The sequence below is a fragment of the Ursus americanus genome, chromosome 5 (assembly GCF_024610735.1).
Source record: "Ursus americanus isolate L20-20 chromosome 5, mUrsAme1.1.p, whole genome shotgun sequence".
In the NCBI taxonomy this organism is placed as follows: domain Eukaryota; kingdom Metazoa; phylum Chordata; class Mammalia; order Carnivora; family Ursidae; genus Ursus; species Ursus americanus.
In genome coordinates, this window is record NC_142131.1 from 62,235,836 (window position 1) to 62,261,847 (window position 26,012).

Here is a 26,012-nt window from a genome sequence, read left to right on the forward strand (position 1 = left end):
CATTGACATTCTATGCATAAGAATATTTTGCTATGAAAATTACTATATTAAAGCATTCACTTATTTTATACATAGTTACTGGACGCCTAATATGTCCCAAGCACTAACAAATGCATTAGGAATCCCACAGTAATAAAAAATGGGCATGGTTCATTACCTCTTGGAGCTTACAGCCTAAAATTAGATGAATGAATGTACATTTATAAAGAGATAGTGCCATTGAGTGTTTAACAGAGAGACTAACCTACACAGAACACATCCTGCAGGCAATGGTTATTGATATGATATATGAACTATGATTCGTAAGAGATAATAATGTGGCTGCAATGCTGACAAGAAGGGGGAGTGTAGTGTGAGGTATAGCTGAAGAGATAAGGTACGGACAGATAATACAGAGCCAGCCCAGAAGTAAGCTGAGTAAAGTTAAGGTACTTAGAAGTATCCTTCAGGGGGCACTGGGTGGCTCAGTTCATTAAGCAACCAACTTGATTTTGGCTCAGGGATGATCTCAGGGTGGTGAGATTGAGCCCGACAATAGGTTCCGTGCTCGACAGAGCGTCTGCTTGAGATTCTCTCTCTCCCTCTGTCCTTTCCCCTCTGCATTAGCACACACACACTCTCTCTCTTTAAAAAAAGTATCTTTCAGGATTTGTGCCGTAGTACAGTAACTAATAACATGAACTCGGGATTTAGAGAGCTTCACTCTGACATCACTTGGGCACTTAATTAGCTGTGTGAGCTTTGGCAATCAACTTCTCTAAAATAAAGCTAATATTGCCACCTTCCTTCTGCAGGTGGGAGCAGAAGTCTTCGGTCTTGATGTACTAAGTCAGTGAGTTTTGCTGTCAATAAATCTCCAGATCTAGCGAGGTCAGAAAAATACTCAGAGGGTTATGTTACTAAGAATTATCTTTAAAACTATGATTTCCCTGATAATGTATATATTTACAGTGTCTAAGATCTGGGGATAAATTTTAGTAAGCCTTACCCAATATGAGAGGCTGTTTTACTTTTGGTTGGAATTCACAGAGAGGATTGAATTACTTACGGCCATAAAGAAAAAAGGATGTGATATGTATATATGGCTTATATTTCTATTTTTGCCATATAAATTATATATGTATATATGTATTATGTATATATGATACATATGATATATTGACACTTTTGTTATACATATGTAAAAAATATATATAACAAAACAATCTAAAACACCACTATTTGTACAAAAAAACCCTTGTATTATTGGCAAAGGATTGTGTCGCTGAAGTTACAGCTAAAAGTACTTCACAAATATATGAGAACAGACGTATACAATTCAATTACAGACCACCTTTTAGGCTAAAAATAAAAATACTGGGCTCTCTACCAACTCAAACATGACTTCCATGCAGCATTAACTTAGAATAAGTATTATGTGGCAGGGCTACTCAGAGTGTGGTCTGTGCCCCGGCTGCCATTAGATGAAATCTTTTTTAAGATTTGTATCTAGATAAGTAGCTGGCACTACAATGTAAATTGGCTACATCACTAAGCACATAGCTGAATCCGGCTGACTGTATTTTTCTTTCTTTCTTTCTTTCTTTCTTTCTTTCTTTCTTTCTTTCTTTCTTTCTTTCTTTTCTCTCTGCCCCCCCCATTTCTCTCTCTCTCTCTCTTTCTTTCTTTCCCCTTCATTTCAAGACTTTTTCAATGAACCAAGCAATGCACTGTATTCTGGCATAGCCCTTACATCATCAGAGACCACATTTTGAATGGTAAGATAATTTATTGAGCAGTTAATGAACAGTCCAATTTAATGGTGAGAACTTTACTACATACACTAAAATGGGTTCTAGGTGGTCTTCTAGTGCTCAACGGTGAAAAGAGAGAGAGAGAAAAAAGAATGAGAGAGAGGAGAGAGAGAAGAAAATATAAAACAAGTAGACAAAACTTTGTTTTTTAAATTTTAGAACGAGGAGGCACTTCTAACCATAAAAAGCTACAGAAGAATAATTTTAAAAATGACATTTGACTACTAAAAAAATTTGCAGTTCAAAAACATGAAAAAACAAGATTACATTAACCAAGAGAACTAGAGAAATCTTAATAATACATTTGATGAAACAAGAGTGCTCTTAATATCAAAAGAACTCCTGAAAAATTAATCTCTATTAGCTTCAGTTTCCTCATCTGTAAAAAGACAATAATCACAAAAGAGAGCTCCAGATTTCTATGAAATCATATTATAGAGGAATACACAGTATTTACTGTAATACCTTCTAATAAAAGAAGACATTATTATTTTTATTAGAAAGGTTTTAACAATCTAATATAAATATGGTATCTTAAGAATTAAAGAATATTGTATCATTGTGCAGTAAAAAGTTAACTCTGCAAGTTTGGGTGGTCTAAAACCTGCTCATAGGTCTAGCCCTTGCCCAGCTCCTGGGAGGTAACATGTCAGCCTTTGGAATATCTTTTGTGATAAGACTCTCTTTGCTTACCTAGGGGCCCTAGGACAAGCCAGATAGCTTATACTAAGAATATGATTTTGGGGTAGGGCTTGGCCAGCTTGACCTCTGGAGGGGATGGAGAATGAAGGTCTTCCTTGGGGGTGGTCAGTCATGCCTCCACGAACAACATGACCATCTATTAAAAACCCTGGATGCCAAAGCTCAGGTTAGTTTCTTGGGTTGGCAATACTTTGTGTGTGTGTTTTGATAGATCATTGTTTAGAGAATTAACACACAGTTCAACTCCACGGGGAGAAGACAACTTTCAGTTCATGCCTTATGTCCCCTGGACCCTGTGCCTGCTCCTTGGCTGATTTTAATCTATACCCTTTTACTGTAATAAACTATCATTTGAATAATATAGCTTTATTGAGTTTTGTGAGTCCTGCTAATTAATCATTGAACCTGAGGGTGGTCTTGGGGATACTCCCCAAACACAGTAATCTAACCACAATTTATATATCAGTCATAAAGCATGGCTTGAAATCAAAGTAAAATTTCTTACTTTAACAAATTATTGTTTATAAAGATCATATAAAATATATAAAGCATAGTGCATATGTGTATCCATGTGCACTCAACAAACTCCATCAGATTCATGAACAATTTCCTAAGGTATTATTTATAAAAATAAAGTTCAACAAAATAAAGTTTTAGCTTTGATCACAGTTAATTATTGAATATCCCATTTGTATTATGTGACTATAAATACATTTAAAACCAATAAAAACATTATATTGTTGAAAATTTTGGTTATAACAGCAACAACAAAAAATCACACCCCCTTGACCTTGACCTATTGTTTAGAAAGGAAAATAATTTTGAAAAAGAACCATAAACATTGGTATAAATCATTTATTTCCTCTTCCTTGCTATGGATACTAATCTATACTTTTGTATATATTATAGAAGATTTTTTTATTTGGCACTTTCCCACAGGAAAATTTGATACATTTTTACATTTAAGATTCCTTTGAAATAGTAAAAAAAAAAAAAAAAAAAGTATTTTTTTGTTCTCTTCAATTACTCAAATTCTCACCCTTAAGGCTCGGGTTTTATTACTTGGTGGCCCTTACTGACTTTTCCAGCCATATATGGAGTTTCTCTGGGAAACTCTAGAAACCAAATTCAAGACAACGAACATAAACACACTCATCCCAAATCAATTTAGAAACATTTCATGTGTGATTACAAAGGCATTCTTTAATTGACAAGTTTAAATGGACTCATTCTGCCATTCTAAAATTGTGGTTTGCAGAATTATATGATCTATTTTCTGCATAGGGAAATAAACTGGAAAAAGTTATAACCTCTCCAAAAAAAAAAAAACCGACGGGAAAGAAATTTAAAAAGACAAAAAATAAGAATTTAACCGTTTCACTTAAGTAGTTGACTTAATTGTATCCCTAAGAGCTCTGTTGATTTGTGTGCGTGCACACGTAGGACCCACTGATATAATTACCTAACATTTGTGAAAACTGCCTGTTTGAGAGGCTATGTGTTATGGACATTGTTTTTTATGTCTTCTTCCTCCATTCTTCTTTCATTGTGCTTTATATCTTACACTGGATGGTGATGATATAGTTTATACAGATGACCTCTCTCCTGTCTGTTCGTTGTATGTTCTTTGTTAAAGACACAATTATTCTGTTAGTGTATCCCACGTTCTAGCATTAAGAAGAACAGTAGCCTCTACTTTTGAAACACATATTGCTTACAAGTAAGGAGGATTTTTAGTAACTAAGTAGTTCAACATATATCACATGTCTTGGTCTTAATCCATCAAGCATTACCCTACCTTTGGCACATTTCTATTGATTTTGGGTACAGCTCTATAAAAGTCAAATAAAATAATATTTGACTACCATTTTAGCCATTCCAACCTGAGTTCCTGGTCATAAACCAATGTTTCTACCACATAAAGCTCAAGTGGCCTTTCCTTAAACTATATCATTTAGTTTTTTAAGTAGTTGGAGGTTCTTGACCAAGCCTTTGCATGTTAATAAAGTAATTTGCACTGTGGCTGGTTCCTTTAATTTGTGTTTTTCCTACGTTTTAGAATACATCAGAGATTAAAGAAATTTATTTTACATATACTAAAGTAAAGTAAGATTGCTTCATAAAGTGAGCCTTCTACTATTCAGGTTACTTGTCTGTTTCATAAAAGTATACCGAGATTGCTTGTATACCACACTGTTAATGCATAGCTTAAGAGTGAAAATTATATTATTAGAAAACTAACATTTAACTTATAAAAACTGTACTTATGATGAATTTGTACTTGTGGTCTTAAAGTTTTTTAATACCAACTTTTTCTTGCCCCTAAACATTATTTTCAGTATGTTTTGTTCAAACAATGCACATGGTTTTCCTTAATATGATTAAATTGGAAATCTTTAAATTATGAAAATTATATTGGAATTAAGAGTCTAAATCCTATCATTCCTGGAGTGCAACACCAAATTAGGTTTTTGGCAGGGCATACTTTCCCTAAAGGATGATGATCTTAAAGTGTTATTTATCTTTTTTTGTTTCTTTTTTGAATAACAAATAAACACTTTGGAGTGTAGAACACTCCAGATTGACCACTGAAAGCCTGCGTGGGAGAAAATGAAAGTATATTCACACCTTTAAAAACAGTGACATCAAAAATCAATCACTGTTGATAATGTCTTACTTGTTAGAGTAGGTTATGGGCACATGGTCATACACAATTTCTAATAACTCATTGAGCTGTATAATTATAACTTGATTTTTCTCTACTTCAGTTTACTTGAATAAAAAGTTTTTTTAATCAAACTCTGTTATGTCCTATATAAATCTTCTTCTGTGCTTTCTCATACCAACCAAATTCTATGGCTCGATTTACTCAATTGTGTACAGAGTCCACGCATATAATGAAAATGGAGTGAGCTGGGTCTATGATACCCCAGTACCACAGAGCTGCAGCCAGTGATGAGCTGGGAAAGATGGGCCCAGTCTAAAGGGTACAGACGCTACTCAGCTCCAAGGAATGGCTGCCATATGGGGCTGTAGGTCTAACGTTGCCAGGTCTGGAAATTTGAATTTTTATGTCAAATTTATACTTTTTAATGTTGGCAACTGATTCAAATTTTTAAACACTACCAGCCAAACTAAATATGTCTTTGACCAAAGAGGCCTCCATAAAGATCACCTCCCTGAGTAGGACCTCACTAAATCTGAGTCCAATTAAAATACTTTTCATATGTACTGCTGATACTGCTAGCACGCAGGGAAGGCCACGGTCAAAATTCAGTCTGACTCCACACCATTCCTACTATAATATACTGCCTGTAAATATGTGCTTGTTCTTACATAATCTGAATCCCAGACCAACCTCATAACACAGGTATTATCCCCATTTTACTAATGAAGGAGAGAAGGCCCAAAGATAGCAGATAACTTAATATAAAAATACAGAACAGTTTGACTTCAATTAAATAGCCCGAGTTCAAATCCTTCCCCCAACACTTACTATTTTCATAACTTTGGAAGGGTAAATTAACTTCTCCACATTTCAGTTTTCTCCCCTGTTAGGTGGGTACTCTAATAGCCATATCTCCCCAAAATGTTCTGAGGATACATAAAGCTCTTAGAAATGTTTTGGCACATAGTAAATATTACATAAATGTTGCTATTACTAATTATGATCGCTATTAACATTATCTATAAAATGAGATCCTTGCTTTTTGAGTTTTAAATGTACCAAACTATGTAAAGTACTTAGAATTGTCCCTGAGACATACTGTTCATTACATATTAACTGTGTGATCAGATGAAGTTTCTTTCAAATACATTACTCCAAGCCATGCAGATTAATTCCTTTACTCTGTATCAGGTAAATAACAAACATGTTATCATAGGTTGGAAGTATTTTTATTTGTACAAAGTGTTTCCTTTGGACATTTGAATAATAAATAGCTCTATAGTGTCATGTTTATTGCCATGTTTATATCATTTGGAAATTGTAATGGAATGAATCATGTGCCACGTAATGAATGTCCTAATGTGAATGTCAATAACGTAGTTAGATTTTATTCAAAGTATCAGGAATGGTTACAGTATTCAGAAGACACTTTAAATTTAGATGATACTTGTTATCTTTTTGTTTCCCTAATTTTTAAATTCCCTAATTCCCTAAACCCCCCAAACACAAAAGATATGCATGTAATTCAATAACTCAAATTACAAAGTTATATGCTAATATGCGGCATAGCCAGAATTTTTACTTACTTGTGACCCATTTCATGAGCAATTGTAAATGCAAGATTCAGGCCATTGTCTTCAGCAATAATACATTTTCTCTTTTCACTACACATTCCACTCAAATAAGCTATACCTAGAAAACATATACATGAATTATCATATGTCAGATTCAAATGTAAATATTTATGCTACACATCAGAAGAAATGAAAAATGATGGTTTTTCCATTCAAATAACGTCAATATTAAACTATTATATCTACCCCTTGTACATGGAATTTTAAGGGAGACTGTGTATGTATAAATCGCTCAATAAACTCAATATTCTTTTCAATTTCATATTTCAGATTAAATTACTTGATCAATTATCCAATTCTCAAAGTGCATGCTCTAAGAATCTATTTTATAAATACCACTTTTCATTGTCATGTAAGATAAATGAATGGACACGAGTTTGAAAATTTAAATCAAAAATCAATTATTAAGTTAAATATTTTTCAATTATTGTAAAGAACCTAGTTTCAGAGAAATACCCCAAAATAAAATAAACTACATATATATGGCATTCTTGAACTTACATTGATATTTTGAGGTAATAAAATTTTGAAATTTTATTTTGTAAAATACCATTTTAACTAATATGACATAAGAACTACCCGTGATATTTGGAATATTGAAAAGCATTTCCTTTGAACATTTTTTGGCTAATAAGATGTCCAACTGCAGAGTATGATAATGAAATACTATCTAAGACAACAATTCCAGTAAGATATTTAGATCTTTTGGTTTAAATCAGTGGTAAGATAATATGCAAAATCATTGCTACTCCTTAGTCAAAGATTTATGTACTATATTACTAATTAAGATACATCCCTGAATAAATATCATTTAACACAAAGAACTGTAACCTTCCAAGTGTAAGTTTTAATGCATTTTCAAAAAACAAAGTTTATTGAAGTAATATCTAGTGTTTATTGAATTGTTTGTATGTTCTGTAATGCTCATATCCTTATAAAATACATTTAAACACATTATATGAAGAAATTAAGGACTGAACAGGTAAAATGATTTGCCAAAGATCACATGACGACTAAATATTATAGAATGAGGATTTGAAATGAACTTTGAATCCATCTACCAACTAACATTTATTTTCCTGCTCATTACAATTTAGTGCAGAGTGGTCCCCAGTTAAAGGCGGTTAGCTGACTGCTTGTGACTTTTCTCTCTTCAGAAACATAAAAAATAGTGTTATGAAATGATTATATTTAAATAAAAGAACAAATTGCCCTGCCCATGTTTTGGAAAAATAGAAGGTTCATGGAAGAATATCAACTGATTTAGGGGAGCACAGCCAAATGACAGGGGAGAAGGATTTTATGACTGTGGTAGAACCCCACAGAGACTCAAGACGGAGGCACACAAGGTTTGAACAGAGGCATTGTTCGAGGATTGAAAATTCAGTATCTGAAATCCTCAACTACCCATTCAACTCTTCATGCAGATTCTCAAGGCCTGGTATCCTCTGGCCTACCAGGAAAATGAAGATACATTCTCTAAGCAAAATATACTATATACATTCTATTTTAAAAACATAACTACAGGAAGAAACAGCCAAGAGATGAAATACATAAAGATGTTATTTTATCTATACATGTAGAAATATTTTATTAAAATATAAAATCTACAAATAGATGAAGTTGCTTCCTTACGAATGGATGGTAGGATGAATAGACAGGTGATAACCCTTACTACTTCATTTGGCTGATTAAGACAACTAGAATTACTTCAGGATTAAATCAAGATATGGTGGGAAGGAAAGATGTGAGTAGGGGTAAACACAGACGGGTTAGGAAAGGGAGAAAAAGAGGAGGAGAAAAACATATTTGTTCTCTAGTTCCATTAAATAACAAATCAACTAAATCTTTGAGGATTCTTAAGCATAATGTGGATCTTAGGAGAGCTAAGTCCTAATAGGACTGAAATTTAGGAGAGCTAATAAGTTGCACTTATTAATGCAACAAAATATGGAAAACAAAGATATGAGAGTAACTAAACTTGTGTTATAGTTTAAAGGAAGATGGAAGAAAAGAAAGATGGAAGAAAGGAGGGAAGGAGAGAAGGAGGGTGAATGAAAAATATCTCCTCTTAATAGAATACTTAAAATTCTCTTGCGCATTTGAAAATTTAAAAAGTATATAACTTGAGAATAAATACAAAAATACTGAATTAAGTTCAACTATAATTGGCATGCCAAAGATCACTGTTTGGTACCAATTTCCTTTAGGAGTCCCCTGTATTTCACAACTACAATAATCGTATCACCATACGCAGATTAACAGTCAGCTAATGTAGACTGTCATTACGTCATGTCTCTTTGCTGTATGGATCAATACATATCAAATTTAGTCACTTTAATAAGTTTTACATTTCTTCTCCTGTACCCCTTCAAATATATTGTTCCCACCAAATTGTCCCTTATTTCTAATTCTTAACTCTTCTGTATTATTCTTTCTATTCTATATTTGTATCTTTTTTCCATATTTTTCTGTATCTTCCTACATTGTCTAGGATACCTTTTTAAAAAAAAAAAGATTTATTCATTTATTTGAGAGAGAGAGAGAGAGAAAGCAAGAATGGAGGGGAGGAGGAGAGGGGGAGAGAGAGAGAGAGAATCTCAAGAAAACTCCCTGCTAAGCACGGAGCCTGATGCAGGGCTTAATCTCAAGAGCCCAAGATCAGGACCTGAGCTGAAAACAAGAGTCAGATGTTTAACCAGCTGTGTCACCCAGGCACCCCGCTGGAAGACTTTCATAGATACCATTTGTTAAGTTAAAGAAATTACTTTCTGATATTCTTGTATGTCAAGTGAAAAAAGATGCAATGTTAGGTGAGGTGTGGATCAAAGGTAGATGGGAGTTAGTATTTTTTGAAAAAGAAACAAAAGCTTGGAATAGTGAGAGAAACAGGAAAGAGAGCCAATTAAGTACTGGGGGAAAGCAGACGGTTCAGCCGAGGATAGACAGAATGAGCCTGTATAAGCACTAATATGCCCAAGTAAGTGATATCCAACCTAATGGTTGAAACAGAGAATATGTGGATTAAATTTGGGCTGCGATTTTGTAGATCAGGTCTAAAGGAAGAATCAAAGGATATGAGAGTTGGCAGTAAATTTGAGAATGAAAGAAAGGACAGAAATTACAGGGCTGGATAAGTGAAGAAGTAAAGTCAAAGGGAAGCTGATAATTTGAAGACTACAATACAGTTGTCCCGAGAATGGAGTCATCAATGAAGGAAAAGAACAGATAACTCTCTGAAAAAGTACTGGAGTCTGTGATAAGAGGTTGGGAATAGAGACATAAGATTTCAGAGGTGAAGTTCCATGATATGATTAAATATCGCCAGGGGAGCAGAGAAAGGTAGACATCATCCAGATCAAGGTCCAAGAATTATTTAGTAGTACTGGTTGGACCAATTATCTGAACATGAAATTGCACATGATCACAGTGAACTCAGGAAGCGGGGAAAGGTGGCCAACATCCACGTGAAATGTGGGCAAGAATCAAGGAGAAGAATCCATCACAGTGAGAGAGACAGTTAAGATGGTAAAGCTGAGGAGCTTCGGCTCCAAATGAAGAATTTTTATATGAGGACAAGAGACTTTGACTTACAGGCAGTAGTGGGAAGCAAGAGGAATGCAAGAGGTATAGAACTTTGACATTTTCCTAGCATCAGCCTTGTGGGATAGGAGAAGAGAAAGAATGAACAGTAATCTCTCCGGAGGCCCTAGATTCCTCACCAGGCTGTGGGAAATCAATGACTACTGTGTAATCATGAAAGAAATTTGCTGATAAAAATTATAATTTATAATATGAAAGACATTTTATACCATAAAATACAAATTTATATACAATAAAATGTAATTTAAAAATGAATATATATTGGCACAGAGGGATGATTATACCTAAGTATTAAAAAATCCATACCATCACATTTTCACAGGAGAATAAAAAGACTACATAAAAATGGGGGCACCTGGCTGGCTTAGTTGGTAGAGAATGCAGTTATATCTCAGGTTTGGGACTGCAAGCCCCACAGTGGACACAGAGCTTACTTAAAACAAAAGACTACATAGTTACGATAATGTTCTAACAGCAATTGTATCATGTGGAGAGATAATAAGTAATTTTTCTTTCTCTTTTTCAATTTTCCAAATTCATTTAAGTATTTACAATACTTTTATAATGAGAAGATTAAAGACATAAATATGATGATCACGTCTATACAATTTAAGTAGTAATTAACAGATTCTCTTATAGACCAGGAAGCAATTTAACAAACACAATGATCCTCTCCTCCTATTCTTTTTTTACTTATGTGTAAAATCAGAGTCTTCAACCAAGACTCTGATAAGTTTGAATTTCATTGTCTTACATTTGGCACACCAGGAAGATTTTCTTTAACTTGAAAGTTATGGAGAATAATTGTAACCATGACTAATTTAAATGACTTGCATTATTCTGTTTAAAAGCCTATGCTTTTCAGTTCCTTTCAAAAACTCACATGTTTCTTATTATAATAAGGGGTAGAGTTTAGAAGGGGAAAGGATTTAACACAGCTGTTATTTAAAGATAGATATAATACAGACTCTTTTTAAAATACTCTTTTGATATAAAAAATTCTACGAACACAAAGGACACCAAAAAACCCTCTAATTTCCCACCTAAAAATGAATCAAGTCATGTATAAGGTGTCAACAGAATCTCTCATCTGAAAAAAAAAAAAAAGTACTATCCTAGGATGTAATTTGATACCTCTCCAAGATAATCACAGACCCTTAAAACTCCACAGGAAGCATGGAGTAATAATGGACTAATCAGGAAATCAGTTTTTATGGGATCAGACGGATGTAGCCTAACAAAATTAAATCGTCCAGCCCCAGCACTATTGCCCTTAAGCACTAGCTAGACTACCTAAGTGCAACATCTCATCTCTCCTGGCACAAAATCCTGCATGGTCTTAGGCAAGATATTTGTCCTAGTATTGTATCCGAGGAGGAAAGTCCTTTCCCTATGAGTACTGCTGTTGCTTGAGGCCTAATGGAACCAGGAATGTTAAGAGGGGACAAGTACCAAAGGTACGAAGATGAATACAGGCTGAGCAGAACCACACCACGACTCACTTGAAAATGTGATCGTTAAAACCTAAAGACATACAAAAGATATTATGGGAGAATAAAAAGAAACCCCAAATAGGGAAAAATCAAAGTAGGAAAGGCTTTTAGGGAGAGAAACAGCTTGGCTGGTATTACTGAGTGGGGAGAGGTTGGTGCAGGGGGTGGGGGGGGGGGCGGGGGGGGGGAAGCAGAGGAAGTTTGTTGCGGGGGGGGGGGGGGTTGGACTCCTGAACAAAGGAGTGAGCAGGGAAAAATGCCTAAGCAGATAGAGATGAGAGTTGCTGTTGTTCACAGAAGGGGAGCTTAGGTTCTTTAAACGCGCCCGCCAGGTAACACATCTCTGCATCAATATGTATTTAGCACGTCCTCAATAAGGGGTGTATGAAATGAATGGCATAGATGAAACTCCTGGAAACAAAGACCAATATAAAGTGTAACTTAATGTGGGGCCTTAACTAAAAATGTAATTTTGAAGAATGGAAATGTATTTCGTCCATGAATTAGAAAAAAATCTTTTTTAGAATGATTTATTGATGGTGCCCACATAATATGAAACCCCTTTACGTGATTACATTCAAATTGGGCTTTAAACATATTTTAAAATACCTTGCCTCACCAGCTCGCTAATTATCTGCCTCTATTCCATTAAAAGACAAGATGATGATCTAGGAATATAAAAGTACAATTATGTAAGTTAGGAGTTGATCTAGGAATATAAAAGTACAATTATGTAAGTTAGGAGTTTAGTATCAGCAGAGTTATAAATGTTTTTTAAAAAATAGGCTTCCATATTAAGTGCTTAAACTATAACATTCTTCATAGTACAGTTTCTAAGAATACTAAGAAAAAAAACAAGAAATAGAGTATTAGTTTAATAAAAACTACAGTAAATCTCTGTGGTCAAAAAGGCAGAATATTTTCTAGAGAGTAAAATGTTGTTTATGTGTTCCCGCAACATGGTAGACAGAGTCCTGTTGTGAAAAACACATAGAGGTGCGAAATAAAATGCAATATACAAAGTTTTTAATGTGTAGTTGAGTTTAGAGAAAAAAGATTCTCCAGTGCAGGACTAAAGCTTAAAATTTTTCAAATTTGGAGTGATGATATCATGAGTTAATGTTGCTAGAGTCTGGGGGTCCACAGCTAATAAGACAAGTCTTATTAAATAATGGGTGTGGTCTCAAAATGTCCACAGGGACAGGAATTGAGTAAGGAACTGAGATCCATCAACAAATCAGAAAGCCTGAAATGGCTATTAATGTGTGAAAATAATCTCAAAAATCCATATGTAGGAGAGCAAAAAAGGAACCCCGGCTCAAAACAAATTCGGGGTATGCCAGAAAAGGCTCTACTAACAAACTGAAACCCAAACCATCAGCATGCATAGGTATGAAGCCACGGGAACATGGAGCCATAAATATAATGTGCAAATGGATCAGACAATTTGGGGCTCTAACAAGGGTGGAAAAAGTCTTGTCAGTTCAGGAAAATAGCCCAGTGATGGGTAGTAAGGAGGGCAAGTATTGTATGGAGCACCGGGTGTTATACGCAAACAATGAATCATGGATCACTACATCAAAAACTAATATGGTCACTAACATATCATAATAAAAAATAATAATAAATTTAAAAAAAAAGAAGGATCACTTTGACAAGACACTTCATCATCTCAACAAGCATAGAATTCCCACAGGAAAGAAAGTTCTACTGAAGATGGGCTTACAAATAAAAATGACAAGCGAAGTGAAGAAATGGCCACTGTGAGAAGGTGGCCACTGATATAAAAACTAGAGAGAAAATGATGACAAAATAAAGACATTTTTAACATAAAGATGGGGAGCTTGAGATCTACATTCACTGGGCCACCGCAAACCAAATAAATGTTTTTGTAGATAGAGAAAGAAACCCTTTCTCCACGACCATTTACGTCAAAGTACCAGTGTAAAGAAATGTTCAATTTCTTCAAACGGAAAGAAAAATCCTAGACTAAAACATGAAAATAAAGAGGAGGAAATAAAGGACACCAGAAAGAATAAATGTATGAGTAACTGTAAATTAATATCGAATGCACAAAATACTAATTTTAATGTCTTCCAAACCTTAAAATATAGGCCAATTTCCATTGGCCACAATGGAAAGCAACAATACATAGTTCAAGTGCTCAAGAGTTCTAGCAATAATCAGTGGTAAAATGATACATGTCATAATACACAAAATACTTGCAAAACAATAGTAAAATGATATATAACTACCAATTATAATTACATAGATTGAAAATGGTATACAAATATTGGATTTACCTATTTTTAAAGGCAGGAAAAGAAGAAAATGAAAGAAACATGACCTAAAGGCATACAGAAAACAAATAGAAAGATAGCATATCATTAAATAAAAAAATAAATAAAAGACAGAATTCGATTAAATAAAAAAGACTATGCCGTGAGAACTCTGATTGCCAAATTGAACAGATATTTAAATTCTCTAAGGTGAGAGGTGTGTGAAGTAACTTGATTGTGATAATCATTTTACAATGCAAAGGTATATTAAAACATCGCTGTCTACCTTACACTTACACAACTTTTATTTGTCAACTTTATCTTGATAAAGTTGGAATGCATGAATGAAAAATAAAGACTACGCTAAACCCAAACTAAGATTTTAAGACTGAATTAAAAATAAACCCTAAATGTATTGTGCTTATAAGAGATACAGCTCAAGCATAACATAAATAAGTAGAAATAAAATAATAGAAAACGATATAATATGCAAGTATCAACCGAAATAGTAAAAGGGTGACAATATAAATACTACAAATAAACAACATTAGACAAATTGAATTTGAGTCACAAGCATCTAGAGAGATGAAGAAGGATTTTTTTAATGATTAAAGGGTCATTCCAACACGAAGACATACAATTCTGTATCTGTATTTACTCAATAACTAAGCTTCAAAATATAAATAGTAAAAATGAACCAAATTAAGAAAGAAAAACAAATCCACAGTTAAAGTGGAGACTTAACAAGTCTCTTAATAGCTGATAAAACAACTATAAAAACCTTCACTCAAGATGTAAGAGATCTGAACAGAATATTAGCAAATCTGTCTTAATTGACATACCAGAATATTGCATCCAACAACAAGATTCATCCTTTTTAAGAGGATATGGTGCATTTATAAAACCTGACCATATACTGAGTAGGAAAAAAATCCCTACAAATTTCAAGAGTGGAAATTATCCAAAGTATGTTCATTGGCCACAATGGAAATAATTTGGAAATCAAGAACTAAAAAGGTAACTAGAACAACCCAAACTGCCTAGACATGAGATGATAAACTTCTAAATAGTCCACAAGTGAAAGCAATTATAATGAAAATTAGAAAATATGTTAAACATAGTTACAGTAAAAATAGAACACATAAAAAATGTGTGGGCTGAAATGACAATGCTCAGGGAAATTCAGAGTATATATTATAAAAAATAAAAGAGACTGAAAGTCAATGATTAAAATTCCTTCCAGAAGCTGAGAAGAGAGCATCAAAGCTTAAGAAAAGAGAGGGAGAGAAATAATAAAGAGCAAAACCAATGAACTATAAAATAAATGTAAAAGAAAATTGGCAAAACTGATAATTCCCCAGTAAACCAATTAAGAATTTAAAAAAAAGAGACAAATACAAATTACCAACATCAACAAAGAATAAGGAAATGTCTCTATAATCCTAAAGACATTAAGGTAATGTATTTAAACGTATGCCAATAAGCCTTACAACTTGCCAAAGCTGTCAAAAGAAGAAATACAAAATCTAGAATTTTCTGTTAGAATGCCATTTATTCATTCTACTCCAGCTATATTGGCTTTTTTTTTTTTTTTTTTCCTTTTCTTGTCATTTCCTTCTCAAGACCTCTTCACTGGCTTTTCACTCTGGAACATTCCCTCCTTAGCTATCTCTCTCCAGATCTTCTTGATCACCAAATTTAAATTGCAAATATCCTTCTCCCCATTCTGGAACTCCCACATTATCTCTTACTTATGTCTACTACTTTTTTTTCCTGAGGGGTTTATCTTTTAATATACTGATTAATTTAACTATTTGGATATTGGCCACCTCTCCATTGGAAGGTAAGCATCACAAGGGCAGGAAAGTACTCAGAAGTCAATTTGTTCATTCCCAACATGAGAACTATACACTGTATAGTACCATGATAATACATTTTGAGGTGTATTAACATGCATCTCTCTTTTTCCACACAGGGCAATCGCTTCTTGGTCTTTTGGCTAAGATCAAGTGTTGTATTTCCACCCAGGTCATGTCTTCTTAACCATCTACAGGCTTTGCTCTGAGGGCAGGTGGGAAGTCATAAGGATTAGTAGTAGGTAGCCTTTGGAACTCTGGAAGATAGCTCATTGGGAAACTCCAGGCTGATCCAGGATGAGTTAAGCAGGGAATTAATGAAAACACTGGGTGAGTAGGTGGGAAGAAGGGCTAGGCTGTCAAATCTGAGCCTACTTCCACTTTCATTGCCAAGGAGGCAAGAGAGGTGGGCAGTTTGACCTTGGGGGACCCATGGATGACATCACTGAGATCTGGCAGCATCTTTAGCAGCAGTAAGAGCAGGACAGGTAGGGACTGGAGAGGATGGGACAATAAAGAGAGTGGTAGAAAGAGTTGAACAGGAGTTACAGGGCTCTGACCAAACCAACATTCTTGAGTTGAACCCACCAAATGCATTTGGAGGCCCAGTCCAGCATGTAGACGAAGGAATTCACTGCAAAGACACAGATCCCAAAGATCTCAGGGGGAAGTGCAAGCACTATGATTTGTGATCCATAGCCCATCTCCCCAGCCATGGACGGGATCAAAGGAGAGGTGAGGGGAACTATCTGGAAGAGCTCAATATTAGCTAAAACTAAACCAAAGCAAGGTAAATGGATAAAGTCATTTAAACTGGAAGAAAAATTAACATCAAATGATGTGTTCAAGTTTTCACTGTCCTGGAATCAAGGGAGGTAGGAAGTTGTGAGGACACGTTTCAATACACTGTACGAAACTAGATGCAACATTTTCTTTTCCTAATTTAGTATCATCTTTGACCTTATAATGTGTATGGCGACAAAACTGTAGTTAATTTTGATGAGAATGTACATGTTAAACAAAAGTCTGTATGTGTTTTTAATTGGTTGCTAAAGGTAAATTAAACAGTGAATAATCACTCATTTTATTTTATTATCCTAAGGTGCGATTGGAGGTATCTAAAATCTGTGAAGTATTGGCGTAGACAGCATATGGATACCATGTCTAATTCTTTGGCAAGCTTTCATATAAAATATTAATACGATGCAGGAAAAAGAAGGTGAAAGGTGGTACAAGTAAATGTTCGTAATAAATAGTGAAAGAAAGTGAGTCCCGAGGGGGAGTGGTATGCTGGGTAGGCAGAGGTGGCCAATTCCTAAATTCTGCTCTTTTGAGAGATGCAGAGAATGTCATGGTAATGGACAAGTTCCAAAAGAGATTTATTTGTTGCTTTTCTTATTTTCACAGGTCCTTAATCTTTATAATAAACTTCCCCACCAAACAGACCCACCTCCTCCCTACATTAAGATAATGAGAAGGACTGCTTTTGTACGAAAGGAAGAACAATTAGGAAGATTTATGGCTGCGGGCTAGTTTTGTGCTCCTGCTCCTGTAGTCCAGATTTATTCTACTTCACATTCACTTCTCTCTTTCAGAAAATTTAAGGGCAAAATATTGGATGGTTTCAGAAGTTAAACTCTCAAATCCTTAGGGACTTTAAATTAAGCTAGATCCCAATGTACCTTACTGTGGTTTGGGTCTATCTTTAATACACCATTAATAACATATACCATCTAAAATTCTTCATTTAGATTTCAGTGCAACTCTGAAAATATAAGGCTTGCGGCACACTGAAAAAGCCATATGTGGGAGAGTATACATCTAACACAAATCAGAAATGAGAAATTTACTGTGCAGTCTACCACGAACATGGATGAAAATTGGTATTCGCATCGCTAAGTTAATTTAAAAATGATAAATGAGCGTTCTTAGGCTTTCTTTATGACTTTGGTCACAAAAGTAAAACAAAAACAAAAACTAGGCTTAATGATTTCATCTGCCTTGGAGATTAAAAAACTGTCATGACTTTAAAAAATAGGTAAGATGAATCACAGTTAAAGATTTTTGTGAAGTAAGCTGAAGGATACAGCTGGAAAAATTTAAAAGTGTTCTGATTGCGTATAAATCAGGAATTTTGGCTAACGCATTTTTATAATGTTATAACGTAATCATATCCTGAAGGCATTAAACAGGGACAATTAAAACTAAAAATATCATGCTACTAAAAAGTTCTATAAATTGTTTTAGAATACTGAAAACACTGACAGCATGCATTTATAACTACAAACCAACTCAAACTTCAAAACATTTGACAACACTTTTTCTCATCATGCCAATTTTTAATCATTTTGCTGCTTTTTATAACCTGCTTTCTATTCAGTATGATCAGTGGTTTTTATTGAAGTAAAGAAATAATTCTATAAACTGGAAAAATCTGAAGAATATAATTATAATTATAATTACAAATATCTAATATTCTTAAATCTCAACTACTAAAAATTAAAATACTAAGTTTAATACAGTGATTTGACATAATTTGTTAAATAAAACACATTTACTTAAGGACAAGTGTTTCAACTTTAGATGCATTTTTAAGATCTCAGCTTTTTTAGGTCTATACAATGAGGTAGTTAATAGTAAACTGGTTAAAAATCTTCTCAAAGATGATTTGATGTTTTCTAAAATCCTATTGGAATTCAACCAATTTTTTCATGACCTGTTTTCTGCATAGTAAAGGCAAAATGCAGAGAATAAAGCTTTAAGAATCTATGCTCTTGTGTCAGATATTCTAGGGTTTGAGTCCCAGCCTTGATTTTTAGCTGTGTGACCATAAGAAAGTTACTTCTTTTTTCTGAGCCCGTTTTCTCAACAATAAAACTGGAAAATTAACCATTTGGCTTAGGAATGCTAACTAATGTAGATAAAATATTTCAAGCCTATGTTGACTTATGTGAAACATGGCAATCATTAAACATTAACCTTTCTTATCTGTAAAATGAGGTTAACTATCCCTTATGACACAGAGGTTTTGAAGGGTTAAAGGAAGTGATGTATTTAAAAACCCATGGCATGTGGTAGATTCTTAGTAAGTGTGTGGTGAATACAAAGTTGCACTTGCAGACCTTATAATAAGAACAACTCTTAAAAACTACAAGGAGGACCTCGGGGTATTTTCTAAATTAAGATGTTTTTTTGTGTCCCAAGGATATATTCTGCATATTTTAATATTCATATAGTGTTTACCAGTACCATTAAAATATTTTCTAATATATACAAAATCCTATAACCAAAAGAAGCTTTAACTGTAAAGGATCTTTAGAAGGAAAGTATCTTATGAACAATCACTTTTCATAATTCCTTAAGAATTATATATCCAAATCTTATCCCAGCAACATGTCATGCCAAAATAGAAATATAAAGTGTCTGATTTATGTTCTGGCTAGAGCCTACTAAGAAATACACCAAAAGCCAAGAATTAAACGAGATAAGTTCAGCTTTGCTTTTATTGTAAACCACAGGAAAGATGTCATTTTCCTATCAAGAATTCATTTCTATTCAGAAATACATCAACTGAGCACCTGGGATGCTCATTACTGTGCTATGTGCTGAGGACACAGACAAGCAGAGAACAAGATCTTTGATCACAAAGAGATTAGAAGGAGAGGAAATGAACGGAATGCAAGGTATATCGAATTCCTCCGAAAGCATGCATGGTTAACAAGCCCCAAAGTGGAAATTAATCAGGGTTCTGAAAAATGGGTAGAATTTGAACAAGGATAAAGGAAAGAAAGGAAAACAAAGGAACAGTCTTCCATTTGGAAATTCGAAAACAATACATTTGAACTCACTCACTGAATTCTGCAAAAATTACCAGCTCTTCAGCAGAAGAGTCAGTTGAGTGCACTGGTGAATTCAAAAGGGGCACAGTGGGGAGATGAGGTTTTAAAAAGGCTTCCCAAGTGCATGAGCAAAGGTGTTTGGTAGGTGAAGTCTGGGTGGGATTTCAGTCTCTTCTGTTCCTTAGGCCCCACAGATTAGGTACTCTGTGCAAGATACAACCTGCAGAAATCTTTGGGAAATCCTTGACTGGAATGCCAAAAGCAAATCTAATGACCACATAATTTCTTTCTCTTTTTGTTTTAATTTTTAAATGCATTTTCATTATTTACTTTTTATTCAACAGTTCAAAGAATTTTAACACTCATATTGATTCATTTAACCACCATCACCATCAGGAGCCTGAAAAGGTCCATCACTCCCCAAAACTATTTTGTGCCTTCCCTTTATAGCTACAGTCTTGCCCATTTTTAAAACAAGAGTGACCACTGGATCACTGATCCGATCATCATTTTAGGGTTGTCTTTCAGACAATGTTGTGTAAGCGGATTCATAAGGCAGGTGACCTTATAAGACCAACTTCTTTCACTCCTTAGACTGTCTTCCTCAAATTACCACAGATTGTTTAAACCATTCACCCCTTGAAGACCATTGGATTGCTTCCAGTTTTTCCAAATTGCAAACAAACGTGGTTTTGGTTTTGTTGTTTTAATATCAATGAAATCCAGTTCACCAATTTTTCCTTTAATGGGTCATGCTTTTGGTATTATATCTAAGAACTCTTTACCTAATTCAAGGTCACAAAGATTTTCTCTTATGTTTCCTTCTAGGCTTTTATAGTTTTACATTTACATTTGGACTTATGATCCACTTTGTATAAACGTTTATAAAATTTTATTAAAAAAGTGAAAGAATTTGATTATTCTTCATTATGCATAATGATGTCCAGTGTTCTCAAGACCATTTCTTGAAAGATCATTTTTTTAAAAGGCTTTATTTTTTTTATTTTAGAGAGAGAAAGAGAGAGAGTGTGAGCAGGGGGAGGGGAAAGAGAGAGGGAGAGAGGGAATCCCAAGCCGACTTCGCACACAGCATGGAGCCCAACATGGGTTTCAAACCCAAAACTCTGAGACCACGACCTGAGCCAAAATCAAGAGTCAGACGCTTAACCCACTGAGCCACCCAGGCGCCCCTCTTTCTTTAGTAAACAGAATTTGTCTCTTTGTAGAAAATCAATTGGACATATTTATGTGGATCTATTTCTGGAAATTCTATTTTGATCCACTGACTAACGTATCTATAACATTTTTTTAGCATGTTTATTTATTTTTTATTTGTTTTAAGATTTTTTATTTATTTATTGGACAGAGATAGAGACAGCCAGCGAGATAGGGAACACAAGCAGGGGGAGTGGGAGAGGAAGAAGCAGGCTCATAGTGGAAGAGCCTGATGTGGGGCTCGATCCCATAACGCCGGGATCATGCCCTGAGCCGAAGGCAGACGCTTAACCGCTGTGCCACCCAGGCGCCCCAACGTATCTATATCTTAACAATACCACACTGTCTTGATTACTGAAGCTTTGTAGTAAGTGTTAAAATCAAATAGTATGATTCCTCCAAAACTATTTTTCTTTCCAAAATTGCTTTGGCTATTCAGTTATTTGCCTTTTCATATAAATTTTAGAATCATCTTGTTTATATCTACAAAAAAAGAGCTCAAACTTTCATTCTGAGTTAAATCTATAGCTCAACTGGAGAAGAGTTGCATCTGTGCTATGCTGAATCTTCCAATCTGTGAATACCGTATGTCTCTCCATTTATTTAGATTTTCCTTTATTATTCTCACCAGCATTTTATAGTTCTTATCACACAGATTCTGCACATGTTTTGCTAACTTTATATGCAGATATTTCATTTTGCATCTATGACAAATTAGAGATATATTTATATTACATATGTACTTATATGTATATTGTATATATATGTGTATGTATACACACACATATATTTAAAATTTCAGTTTTGGAATGTTCAATTCTAGTACATTAAAACCCATTGACCTTGTTGACTTTGTATTTTGTGATCCCATTAAGCTCACATATTAGCTTTAAGAGTTTTTTTCATGTGCTCATCGCCATTTTCTACTATATTAAGAATCATGTTTTTGCAAAAAGGGACAGTTATATTTCTTACCTCAAATTATTTATGCTTTTCATTTATTTTCTTATCTTGTTCTACTCCTGGACTTCTATAGGAAGAATGCAGTAGACAACCCTGCCTCCTTCCAGACTAAGTGCAAAGGTATTCCTTCTTTCACCATTAAATGTGAGGTTAAGAGTCACATAGATAGTAGATATTCTTCATTAAGGCTGCTCCCTTCTATTCCTAATTTTCTGAGAGTTTTTATAATGAATAGATGATGAAATTTGTCACATGTTTTTCCTATATCAGTTGATATGATCATGTCTCTTCTTTAGATTTTAAATAAGTTTAATTACATGAATTGATTTTCAAATATTCAGTCAGTTTTCCTTTTCTGAGACAAGCCCTATTAGGTTCTGTTCTGTTACTCTTATATATTACTGGGTTAAATTTGTTAATATTTGTTATCTATGTTCATGAAGAATATTGGTCTATAGTTTCATGGGTACTTTTCTCCTCGAACTTCTTGGTTTGGTTTTTATATCAGGGTAGTGCTGACTTCATAAAATGAGTTGGGAAGTGTCCTCACCAGTCTGTTTCCTTAAAGAGATAATGTAGAAATGGTATTATCTTTTCTTTGAGAGAATTCACCAATGGAACTTTCTGGGCCTGAAGATTTCCTTCTTGGATGGTTTTAAACTACAAATTCAATTTCTTTAATATGTTTAAGATTATTCAGGCTATTTCAAATCGGGTAAGTTTTGTTAGTTGGTGATTCTCTATAAATTGGTCTATTTTATCTAAGTTATCAAATTCACGTGCATAGATCTCTTTGTATTATTCCCTAATAATTTTTTTAAGGTCTGAGGAGTCTGTAGTAAGATATCCCCTTTTATTGCTGATGTTATTTTTCCTCTTTTTTATTTTCCTTTGTCAAACTTACTAGAGGTTTAGAATTTATTGACATTTTAAAAAAACTAGGTTTGCTCTAATTATCACTATTGTTTTTCTGTTTTCATTTGATTGATATATACTCTTTAGTATTTCCTGCCCTCCCCCCTTTTTTTTGAGAGAGACATGTGGGAGAAGGGGAGGAGGCTGAGGGGCAGAAGGAGAGGGAGAAAGAGAATCTGAAGCAGGCTCCATGCCCAGCATGGAGCCTCACTCCGGGCTTGATCTTATGGCCCTGAAATCATGACTTGAGCTGAAATCAAGAGTCAGACACTTAACTGACTGATCTAACCAAGTGCCCCAGTATTTCCTACCTTTTGTTTGATATGAATGCGCTTTTGTTTTGTTTCTCATTTTCAGTTTATTTAGGTAGAAACTTAGTTGCTGATGAGACCTTTCCTCTTTTTAATTAAAGCATTTAATCTTATAAATTTCCCTCCAACATTGTTTTACCTGTATCCCGTAATTTATATGTTGTCTTTTCATGATTTTTTTCAGTTCAAAAGTCTATTTTTTTTAAATTTCCTCTTTGACCCATAAATTATAAATATTATTTTCCAAATATTTGGAGAACATTTTCTTATTTTCCTACAGTTCATTATTAGTTTAATTCCATTATGTTCGAGAATGGAATGCGTATGATTTAATTCTTTCAGATTTGTAAGTTTTATGAGCTAGAAAATGTTCTCTCAGAAAATGTCACTTGAAAAGCACATGTGTTTTGTTATTTTGGGTAGAGCAGTGTGTCCATGTTCATAGTGCTGTTCAATTCTTTTACATGCATGCTGATTTTCTGTTGATGATCAATTATAAAGAGAGGAGTGTCAACATCTCCAAATATAACTGCATTTGTTTATTTTTCCTTTTGGTTCCATTGGTTTTTCTTTCATGAATTTTAAAGCTCTCTTGGTCGGGGCTGAAACATTTAACATCATTATATCTTCTTGGTGAACTGACACTTTTATTATTACATAACGTCCCTCTTAGTTTTTAGTAATTTTCTTTGTTCTGAAATGTAATTTTTAGCCACTGGAGTGTTTTTAGAATTTTTTTTCATGGTATATATTTTTCATATTTTTACTCTTAACTTACAATATTACATTTGAAGTGAGTTTCTTGCAGACAGCAAAGAATCACATCTTTGTTTTTTTCAATCCAAACCGGTAATTTTTTTAAATGGTATGTTTAGACTATTTTTATTTACTCTAATTACCAATATGTACGTTGGGATTTAGGTCTGCCATTTTGTTATTTGTGTTTTATTGTTGATGTTGTCTGTGCCCTCTGCTTTCCTTTCTTCTATTTCTCTTTCCTGCCTTGTTTTTGCTCTCTTGAACTAAAAGCTTTGATAAGAGGGAAGGTTTCAAATTTTTTACTATGTCAATTAAATTTATTTATTGTGTTTTCAGCTACATGTTTCTATATACTTGTTTAGTAGTTGTTTACTATACATTTTACATTATACATATTCAGCTTTCAAAGTTTACTTAAAACCAGTACTTTACCATGTCAAGTGAAATGTAGAAAGTTTAACATCATGTAGGTCCTTTTGCCCTCCTCCACGTATGTTGGTGTTGTCTTGCATATTACATTTAAATCTATCAAAAATACCAACAAATGGGGCTATAATTTTGTTTTTAATTACCTAAGATATTTAAAATACTCAAGAGGAGAAAAAGTATAATATATTTACCAATTCTCCATTTCTTTAGTGCTTTCTTTATTCCTGATGTTCCAGTTTCTATTAAATATAATTTGCCTTCCCAAAGAATTACTTACTTTGGCAATTCTTTTAAAGATACTCTTTTGGTTAAGGATTCTCTTAGTTTTCCTTCATTTGAGAATGCTCTTATTTCATCTTTATTTATGTTGACAATCCTTTCTTTCAGTGTTTTAAAAATGGTGTGCCACCCAATTGGCTTTCGTGGTTTGTCGAAACAAATCCGCTGTCATGAAAATCATTGTTCCCCTAAAACTAACAGGTTGTTTGTTGTGTCATTTTGTCTTTCTCTTTAGTTTTCACTGTTTGATTGTGATATCTCTGGCTGTGCATCTCTTCAGGTATTTCTTATTTGGAATTTACTTAGCCTCTTGAATCTGATGATTTAAATCTTTTGCCTAATTTGGGAAGTCTTCAGCTATATTTCTTCTCTTTCTGTCTCCTTCTGGGACCCATGATGATTACTTGTGATATTTCCCAAAGATCCCTAAAACTCTCTTCATATTTTTTTCCCAATCTTCTTTTCTCTCTGGTGTTCAGATTGGATAATTTCTTCTGATCTATCATTAAGTTCGTGAACTCTTTACTCTGTCATCTTGATTCTACTACTCGGTACATGCAGAGAAATTCTATTTTGGTTTTCCTTTTTATTTTTTAAGATTAATTAATTTATTTAAAAGATTTTATTTATTTATTTGAGAGAGCAAGAGAGATAGTGAGAGAGGGCATGAGCAGGGCGGGGAGAGGGAAAGGCAGACTCCCCATTGAGCCAGGAGCCTGACGTGGGGCTCAATCCCAGGACCCCAGGATCATGACCTGAGCTGAAAGCAGATGCCTAACCAACTGAGTCACCCAGCCATCCCATTGGTTATTCTTTTTAAATTCTAATATTTCCATTTTTTTGCTTATATATTCTATTTATTTCCTGAGACTTTCTATCCTTTCATTCATTTCAAAAATATGTACCCTTACCTTTCGGAATAGCTTTATAACAGGTATTTTAGTCTTCGTCATATAATTCCAAATTCCGCACCACCCTGGAATAGTATGTATTGAATGTCTTTTCTCATGAAAATGGAGATTTTCCTATTTCTTTATAGATGTTGTAATTTGGGGTTGTATCTTGGACATTTTAAATACTATAGTGTGAGATTCTCAATCTTATTTAAATCCTATGAAGAATGCTGATACTTTAAAATTTTTTAGAATAAAATCATAAAAGTTCCAAAATTCCAAAGCTCTATAGGCTTTGGTTCCATTGTCAAATTTCCAGTGTCAATTTTCAAAGCCTTCTACATGCCTATCTTCTATGTTTGTCATCTAGTGACCAGGTTG

The 26,012-nt window shown here is 34.0% G+C and overlaps 1 protein-coding gene across 3 annotated transcripts in view; it reads right to left on the bottom strand.

Moving 5' to 3' along the window:
* The window catches only part of ADAMTS19 (ADAM metallopeptidase with thrombospondin type 1 motif 19), a 270,506-nt gene that overhangs the window by 115,624 nt on the left and 128,870 nt on the right, over positions 1 to 26,012 (bottom strand). For all 3 annotated transcript variants that reach the window (XM_087862326.1, XM_087862325.1, XM_087862324.1), the window contains one exon: positions 6,750 to 6,855. In XM_087862326.1, the coding sequence (XP_087718452.1) occupies positions 6,750 to 6,855 (106 nt within the window). The remainder of the gene's footprint in view (positions 1 to 6,749; positions 6,856 to 26,012) is intronic.